The 10066-nt window shown below is 34.8% G+C and overlaps 1 protein-coding gene across 1 annotated transcript; it reads right to left on the bottom strand.

Annotated features, from left to right (window-relative positions):
* Nucleotides 1-330: 330 nt before the first annotated feature.
* LOC120255154 (MMS19 nucleotide excision repair protein homolog) lies at nucleotides 331-9809 on the bottom strand (the record flags this gene model as incomplete). The annotated part of the gene is made up of 13 exons (XM_039263040.1): nucleotides 9657-9809; nucleotides 8880-8942; nucleotides 8713-8767; nucleotides 8082-8179; nucleotides 7191-7230; nucleotides 6906-7060; nucleotides 6732-6791; nucleotides 5315-5503; nucleotides 4354-4407; nucleotides 3891-3977; nucleotides 3027-3774; nucleotides 690-989; nucleotides 331-488 (listed from the first exon to the last, which is right to left on the bottom strand). Coding segments are annotated over exons 1-13 (2079 nt in total), but the record flags the coding sequence as incomplete, so codon positions are not given.
* Between the last annotated feature and the right edge of the window lie 257 nt (nucleotides 9810-10066).

Below are 10066 nucleotides of genomic sequence, written 5' to 3'. Positions count from 1 at the left end.
CACATACATTAAGTAAAAACAATATTCCATCTATCATATCGTTGTCAAAGTCTTGATCCATGAAACAATCCAAGAAAAGAAAAGGCTTATTGACCTAACAATCAGCTGTGATTGACACCAGAGAAATAGAGTGAAAACTTACTTGTCTCACTGGCTATCTGGAGTACCATCCCTATATTTAATCTCTTAGAGATGTGAGGAAAATTGCTTTTGTGGGACTTCAGAAGGGAGCCATATCAAAATAAAATGGGTGATCAAACCCAAATTCTTTTGATAATTGAAAGTTGAAACTTTCTCACGTAACTTTCTAAAAGACAACAAATATTATACAAAAATTTTGTTACCATGACCACCATAAAATATCATAAACTGTTGCAAGGGATACATATGTGATAAGAAGTAAGAAATGTGCACCATGGAAGCACTTGATGGGAGTAGCACTTTAGCAAAGAAAGTAAAATCTCTGCAGAGCTGGCCTTGCCATTGACCTACACACAGAAAGAGAAGTATCATATCAGTAAACATTCCAAAGAAGAGAAAATAAAATCACAACAAACTCAAAAACATGTCATAGAATACTCTTATTAAGAGGGGTATCATCTCTTAAACATACACAAGCATCTAAGATTTTGGCATAGCTTGCTCCAGCCATCTAGTTGCTACCAGCATAAATTCCCACTTAGTCATACCAATTTCACAAATAGCCTCCAAATTTTGAGCAAGGCAGACAGCTGAATCATCACTTGAAAACCACGAAAGCAACCTTTGAACAACAAATTCCTCATAGCACATTGCTTTCTGAGAATCATTGGATTTATCAACAAATAAACCAATTTGGACCAAAGCATTCAATGACAATCTCCAGACATATGTGTCACTGGGCCTATCTTTGATAACAGTCACAAGGATAGCTAGCGTGTCCTTGAATACATCCTTTGATAAAGGTGAGCAACATTCTGGAAAAGTTGAAAGTACTTGCAAGCCCTTCACTGTGAATATTCATTAAAAAAACAAAGCACAATCAAATTGTGCAGAACATGTACTGAATATTCATTAATACATAATTACAATGAAAGTAGGACAGATGAATGTCACAAAAGAAGCCAGAAGAAACTGCTGGTTCCCAAAAACAAAATAATTATTCAAGCTTTCACATCAACTAAAACCAAAAAGGTGCTCAAAGTTATTGTAGTTCACCATACAAAAACAACCAAATGACTTGAGAAGATCATGATGAGGGTCATTAACAATTCCATGTTCGAGGCCTGCACATTGTAAATGCTACTCTAAGCAGCAAAACGCTGTCAACTCATGCATTGCAGTCTCGCTTTTGCCACTTATATGTCATACTTCTGCTATATCATTTATAATTCAGATCATATTCATTCATCCTACTTACAATAGGCAAGACTTTGATATTTTAGTTATGCATACAAACATGCAGACTATTTCAAGTTGGAAATCTGTAACGTTAATAACAGAGGTATCCCCGTCTTTTGAAAATTCAGAAGTAAATCTTCTCCATCCTCGAGCAAGACCTCCTTAGGCAATCAGATAACGTACTTTTAACTGAATCATCCAAGACCAATCCAATTGATGGTAACCAAACGGATACCCAACATCAATCAAGGATACCTTCCAGCTAAACTCCCACTGTGGAATTTATTTATAGTGAAACAACTTAACGTTATGTTAGCTCCAAGATTCACAGTCTATAAGTTCAGATGCACCAGCTACCGTTCACACTATGCACACTTTTTTTTATTAAAATCGACATTGGCTGGTTAAATAAGATATACGGCATTAAAAATTTAGTCACTCTTCACTGGGAGAACATCCCTGAAGTGGCAGCCTTGTAATGAACTACTATTGGTGGATTTCACATAACTTCTTGACAAGCTCATTACTATGACAAATTATCAATACACAAATAACCAGGAAACCCAAGGAAACCAAGTCTATGAAAACATAGTAAGTAATGATCAATTCTGAGATATGAAATTTTCATCTTACAAGTCCACCTTAAATTTAAGTTTGTGAAATCAGATAATGAATAGAATAAACCAGTAGGAAAATTATACCAAAATTAAAGGCACAAAATGATGAAACCTGAAAATATAGCACTGGGAATAACTAATACAAAATTTTCATATAACATATAGGAAAATTCCACCCTTAAATAGATAAATACTAGTTAAGTTATATATACATATATGTATATATATCTACGTGCGTGAGTGCGCGCGCACACAGATCAATTCCAAATCAAACATTCTTCCTTAGCATTGATTACTTGATGTTAATATATGATCACAAAACCCTAAAAAATTTAATTAAAAGTCTAAAACAACACTACTTCAATTCAAGTAAGAATAAGCATAAACCCCTACAAAATAACAAATTATAAAATAAGACTTTCTAATGAAAAAAAAAAGGCCTCACAGTAAAGCAAACAATCAAGGAAATAAGCGTCAATACTGCTAGGCCAATTTAAGGCTGCCTCTGAGAATAAACTTTTGAATTATTTAGCATAGGTCGGTTCAAATTTAGATTCTTCCTGAGAAATATTAATGTCCAGTCCACTATCACAAACTTACCTCAAAACTGATATTTCTGTTCATTTTCTTTCAGAACAATGGACCACATCAGCAGTGAAAATACAACTACATCATCCAACTTTCTAAGTCAGCTGATCAATGAACATTGAACAACATAGAGTTCCATATCCCTCTAACAAACTGCTTCGTCTCGCTAATCTTGTTCTCCCTTACTCCCTAACTAGATATACATCATCAACTTAGCAAACAAATTAGAAATCTTAATTTATGTGACTTCAGTTAAAAAATGTTAAAGTAGTAGAAACAAGCTGATTGGCCCCCAAAATATGTTTTTGAAATGATCACCACTAAGGAGGCAACCTTCAATACCATCAGGTAACGAATGATGAAGTGGACAGTAATTACAATTAACAAAAAATCTTCACAGATGGAATAAATGGCGAAGGTCAAATAATGACAGATTGTAACCTGCATAACCAGTGACTTCCTGTTTATGGTCTTCGTTTACCGATATGGAGTTATCAAGTGTAGCCACTATAGATCCAAGATAGCACGTTAATGGAGTTGCAAAAGATTTAAGTAGACAAAACCATCCGTCATGCATTGATATAAATTGCTGAGGAAGAACTTCAGTAGACAAAGTTAGATCTCTGCAAGCGGCAACAAGTTCAACACAGATGTAAATGGCTCCAAAACTCACTGCTTTGGGGAATGAATTATTCTTCATAATGAAAGAACGCTCAGGACTGTTGGGGGTAACTTCTAAGATGCCCATAAGTGAAATAAAAAATTTCTTAAATACTCTATCACAGCAAACACTCGAGACTTTTGATGATGTGGATAAGATACTTCCAAGAGCCTGCAATTGCCTTTTGCTTTCTTTGGAACAAACTGCATAGCATTTTTCACCACTTACTGAATTGAATGCTTTCTCAATACCATCATCTTCAATGATCAAACCCAGAAATGAATTAGCCTTTGGATGATTTAACTCTGAAATGGCAGTTTGCAAACAAGCTAGAGTTTCTTTTGCAATTTGATCACCAAGGGGTTCCATCTCCCTGACAGATTCCACTGTGGAAGGGGATGAAAAACCTGGTATTGAAAATGTGAAGATTGCATCTTTTAAAGCAGACCAGATACTTTCGGCATATTTCATCATTCTAACAGCTCCATAGCATGTTATGCAATTATTGAGATATCTCAAAGAATCAAGCTGTAAAAAGAAAAAGAAAAGAAAAAATGTGCATTTAGCGTGCAAAAATATCTCCCAACAGTAAAAAAAATTATATTGCATGGGAAACAGAGGCTGGAGCAAACATTCTCACAAACCTTTGCCAATGGAAGAGATGAAGAAAGCTTTTCCAGAAGAAGTGGCACAGCAAGTGGCTCAAAGTATGGAGTTGAGCAGAAGGCCCTCTGAATATTTGGGCAGATGATATAAAAAATAACATAAGTAGTGATAAAAGCGTTAGTTTCGTCGCATTATAAATCCAGAAATAAGCAATTGGTAGAATAGCATGTCTGGTAAAAACTGCAAGCACCTCACTGAAGGAATAAATCAGCACTTTGGAAAATAGAAGCATGTCATTATACACATCACAATAAATGACTATATTGCTTTATTTGCCAACACTCCATTTTCCATTAAACACAGATGTGTAATTCTCAAAATTCATAGCCTACTATTTCAACCGCAAAATGAAGGATTTAATCAACTAGAACACTTCCTACAGCAAAGTAGTTTAAAAATGTTAAAGATATTAACTATGAAATAAATAATCAAGTTACATACCATCAGACCTCCAGAAAGTTCATCCCTTTTAATATCAAGATCATCGCTTCTTTGCTGCATACAAGAAAAAATAAGAAAAAATTCATGCTAAGGCACTGGTTATAACAGCACCTAGGTAACAACTCCCATCCAAGTAACGGACAGAAAGAATTTAGACTACAGCAATAGGAAACTCAAGCATATGCATCTCAAAAGTAACAGCAGAACAGGTGAGAATATAGTTAGACACAAATTTAAGAAGTGCATTTGGCCATCAACTCAAAAGAAGTGCATATAGTTACTAACAATAAACACTAAAATTGGTTAAAGTTGCCATAGTTTCGACTAATTCATAAACCTTAGCAACATAAAAAATAGAATCAAGACCTTCAGGTGAAGAAAACACCAAAAAAGACACTCAAATACAATATATGATGGCATGACCCAAATTCTACAGAAGTCCCATACAAAGTAATAAGAGAAAGGAGAGGACGTGAAAATGAGGTTACAAGCGCCTTCAATTACATAATAGAAACTAGAAATAAGGCTTAGAAGTGGGTCAAGAAGAATATCACTTGTTGCTCCTGAACACCACATGATTCGAATCAGAGCAAAGATCATCAATGATGACAAACTGATTGGGCAATGCCATAGAGCAAGAACAATGGGCCAGTGGTAAGAAGGATGCATGGAGAAAACTTGTATTTATGCATATTCTTGTCACAGTCCTATCTGTAAATATTACAAAAGTGGAAGGTATGGATTTCCTTAGAATGAGTTTGAGAAGAAGCTGTTAATCAGGTTTGCACAGTGTTTTTTAATCAGGGACACCTGTTCTGAAAATTCCCTACATCATCAGAATCAGCTGAAATGCAGGAAAAGCCGTTAAGAAAGAAAGACACAAAACCATTAACTAAAATGCTGATTGAACTGAACCAAACTGAGCCAATTTTTTGAATGATAAACAAATATTAAGACTTACATGAGTGAAATAAACAGGAAAATACCGGCCTAAGATCTCAAAAAGATCATTAGCAAAATCTGCAACAAAGCCATGAGGTTCTGGAAATAACCGAACAAGAGTCTCCACTAGATGAAATGTGAGCAACAAACATCGTGGATCCTTTTCTTCATCTATTGCATCACATATTCCATAAACGAGGTCATCACCCTACAACAAATAATAAATAAGTAGATAAAATAACAGTAGAATTTGAATTCACTACAAGTCTAGTAGTAACTTGACATAAAGAAATTCTCGTTTTTTTTTTGGCTTCTAGTTAAGTCCTTTCCATAGTCCAATAGGTAATTTCATAAGCCAATGCAATTGATTAGTCAATATCTGAAGTAATTCATAACAGCAAACGGGTTGCATTTTTTTACTTCTTCAGTACCTCAACATGACATGAGCATGATCAAGATTCACTTAAGTCTTAATGTAACTGACACAAGTATAGCAGCATCACTCAGGTGCATTTTAGCTAACAGATCAAAATTTTGAATAGAGGGAAAAGAATAAGAGTGACTGCTATTACCTATTTGCATGAGGAAAAATAAATTTTGATTAAAAAATAATTACTTAATATCATTTCCTTGAAATGGCAAAAAAAAAAAAATTATGTTACCCTTAACTTTTTGGTAAATATCCCCAAACCTTCTTTAATCTTTTGCTTTTGATCCACCTCTTGTACATATTCTCAGCCTTTCAAAATTTACTAACAGAACCTAGTTTGGCTTATTACAACCCTGTATGGGTAGCAAGCGGCAACTGTCAATTGACAAATATCCAAAAGGAAGGTTTATACGGTAGATAATATCAAGGAAAGGCCATTATGTATATCTGAGCGCAGCTTATGACAACAAATACATCTACATTGAAGACACAAATCTACATTCAAAAATGAATACTATGACAAAAACTTGTAAAACTATAGACATTTTATGTTAGAATGGAAAGTGGTCCCAGGAGTCAATGAAGGGCGAGTTAAGTTGATCATAGAGCAGTAGATGCTTTTATCCAAGAAGACTACATGAGTCTCATCACTGAAGTTGACTGCTAGATTTGGTGTACATGGATGAGAACGACATACATCGTCTAATTTTGATGATTAAGATAATAAAGAGTGGAACAGTAGATGGTGCATATTGAAATCAATTAGGTCATGATAGTTGAAGTCCAAATAAAATGTAACGTGTTTTCCATTTACGTGAACTGAACTTTCCAGAAAATAAGTTCTGTTGTGCCTTATTCACATGGTGAGCCGAGGAGTATGCAGGGAATCCATTGAATAGATGGCAATCCAAGAATTAGAGTGTGATAACGAATGCAAGAGAACATTTACATATAGAGATTGTTAAATAAGAGCTGACATGGTAGCAGCCAGAATGCAGACACTTACAAGTGTCACCATCTCCTCAGGGAAAGTGTCTAGTAGGCACTGAAGAACTTCAAAGCATAGCTGCAGATCATAAGCACAAAGTTGAAATAATTTAAGGCATCTTCATGTTACTGTTAACTATTCTCAATTTTTTTGTGCATCTGTGCACCAACAAAATCACAAAAGAGATCTAACCTTACGATCCTCTACTGCTAATGACTGTACTTGAACATTTTTAAGAAAAGACTCAGCCAGTATCTTTGCATCGCCACCTTTGACCATACCAAAGGTATTCCTTCTCCTTAGAAGGGCTAGGCAACCAATAAGTGCTCCTCGCAAGGCTTGCCAATCTGCCTGATGTGCAGCAGAACATCACATAACGTTTAATAGAGATAATATGTAGCATTGCAAGAAAAATTCCCTGGATGGCAAAGAATATAGTTTTGCAGCTTCAATACAAGAAATTCGAAGTTAATATACCTGCCATAACCAAATAATGCTCCACAATGCTAGAGTACATCTGATACAAAAAGGAAACATGCGAGAACATTCAAGTTCCTTCCCTAAGGATTAAAATTAGATGTAGCGGTGATTGTAAATACTGGGACTCATGTTTACACTGTCCATTTCAGAGGATAAAGTGCTTCAATAAGAAGCATTTCACGGCAATCAAGAAAAATGTTCAACTTCGGGGATTTAAGAGGAAACTTACTAAGCAGAGCGATTTAACAACGAAATGATCATGCCTAAGTTAGAAGTCAGAATACCTACGGATATGAAACAAGAACAGGTAGGTAACATTACAGTAGAAATGCTACAAGCCAGTAGAACATGTTTTCCATGTATAACACTCAGAACATGTCAAGACAGCAAATGTTTGGACGCCTAAAAGGTTAAAAGAACTGCAAATATTTTAGGTTGGCTAAGTAACTCTGGGAAGAAGTGTGTGTATATCAGACATGCAGATACTTCTGTAAATAAGACATTCTCAATGCTAACGCATGATCCATAGTAACAGAAATTAATCTGAAGTCACATCATAACAAGATACTTCAGTTCGTTATGACCATGAACATGTATTTTTCCACTTATATGAGGCAATAATAAATCCCTAGACAAATTAAATCCGTTGTTCCTGCAGTTAGTTCAAAAGGCAACAGAATGAATGAAATTTGGAAGCAAACTATGGAAAAATAAGGATCATAGGAAAGAACAGACGTAAACAAGTGTACCTGCAAATTGGTGGTGGGGAAGGCTAACAGAAAAGATATCTAAGGACTATGATTAATGATTGAAAGTATGACATGAGCAAAATAAAGAAGTTGGTAATTAAAAAAATAAAAATAAAAAAATCAATGCATCCAAACTCACCAGCCTTGATGTGAAAAACTCTACCAAGCTTCCTATAGTGGAAGCATTCAATGATTTCCCAGAAATACGTGATAGTATTTCTGCCAGAAGAATGATACCTGCAAAAATGCACAAATGGGCACAAGCATGATTAAAATAATGAAGCAGAGAGGAGACAGAGAACAGCCATTGCATGGTAGATATGCTACTATTGTTTTAGCTATTTCAGAGAATAAAGTTGTTGCAGTTATATGAGGCTTTCTTGTAAAGTTATGTGCATGTGCAGTTAAATGCTCAGCTCCATGCATTTGGCTCATTTATATTCAAAACTAAAATGGTGCTATATTGCAGACACTGAAGACTAAACATACATGGTCATTTTTCTATCATACTGATCATTTATCTGTTTGCTTTTCTTCTATTACGCCGTGAGAAAAAGAACTAAGAAAGAAGAATACAGGAATCTTTTTCCCATAAACAAATAGGTATACATTTTTCAAATGCGAATGCTCACAGGATATGGTATAACCAAGGATCTTGTCTATCCACAATTTATCCCAGCCTCTTAGGAGGTATGCATCCAAAGTTATGTAAATGACTGTAAACTGACATTGATTGCAAAATAACAATCCATAACAATGAGGAGCCATACCTTTTTTACGAATAATGTGGTCCGGAGTAGTTAGATAAAGTTCCATATCCCTTACCTATAGATAAAAACCAGCACACAAAGAAAAGTTGTAGTCTCCACTGAAATTAAAAAGGTGAACTCCAATCCTAATTGTGCAAAAGATAACAATTAAGAGTTGTTGAGATTACCAATGTCTCAAGAGTTAAAAGATCTTTCTTCACAAGTGCTGCAATTGCATCAAGGCTTGCTGACTGTAACCCAAATAATTCAAGCTAGAGCATGAGAAGAACAGATAAGACAAAAAAACATGCTAAATATATTGAGAAAAGAGGATCTAAAACCAAAACTGACATGGAGGCACTAAAATGCATGCATTCTAATATATATATATATATATATATATATATATATATATATATATATATATATATATATATATATATATATATATATATATATATATTTTTGAACAGAATTGTCATAAACCTACTAACACCTTGCACTAATGACCCATCAAAAGCATAAAGGAACAAGAAAAAAAAAATATATATGCCAACTTCCACATTCAAGACCTGGTACTCGCAACATATAAAGATAGCAAACAGCAAATGAAAATTCTTATTGCCAAACCAAAATGTCAAGTTCCATGACAACTAGCAGGTAACCCAAAAATCAAAAATCCATTCAAACCAAATGAAACTACTAAAACATACGAATTCCAGAGTTTCTTTGGTAAATTTCAAAGGGATCTTGCACTGAAACCAACTCAAAATCATCAAGAAAAGAAAAAAAAATAAAACAATGCCAATTGCTGGGATGAAAACCTGATAATTGCAACATGTGAAGATATCAATCATCAAATAATAGTAAGATTACCGCGCCAAGCTCAACAACAAGTATCCCTAAAATTAATTCAAACCAAACGAGAGAGAGAGAGAGAGAGAGAGAGAAAGAAAGAAGTCAACCTTCTGATTCGGGGAGCGGGAGTCATCGATGAAGGCTTCGACATGGGGGATCCACAAGCTAGGGTTCGCCATCAGAGCACTCGGCGAGGAAGGAGATGGGAAGCGGTGAGGGTTTTCTCTCCGGCGAAAGAGGGCGCAGTGCGAGGGTTTAAGACTTCAGGCCCTCGTGTATTGCCGCCATTAACAGCGAACAAGTATAATGATCGCATGCCACGTGTCATTGATCACACCGCGCAGGGTAAATCTATATATATTATTTAAATAGATGAATGCTCGAAGAAAATGTTCCACGTAATAAATTTAAAGTTTTATTATATTTAAATTTTTATTTAAATTAATTATTATTTATGTAATAAATATTTATAAAAACTTTTAAAAACAAAATATAACAATAATTTTTATTATATGAG

The sequence above is a fragment of the Dioscorea cayenensis genome, unplaced genomic scaffold, assembly GCF_009730915.1.
Source record: "Dioscorea cayenensis subsp. rotundata cultivar TDr96_F1 unplaced genomic scaffold, TDr96_F1_v2_PseudoChromosome.rev07_lg8_w22 25.fasta BLBR01000868.1, whole genome shotgun sequence".
In the NCBI taxonomy this organism is placed as follows: Eukaryota; Viridiplantae; Streptophyta; class Magnoliopsida; order Dioscoreales; family Dioscoreaceae; genus Dioscorea; species Dioscorea cayenensis.
This window is presented reverse-complemented; position numbering and strand designations above follow the sequence as displayed.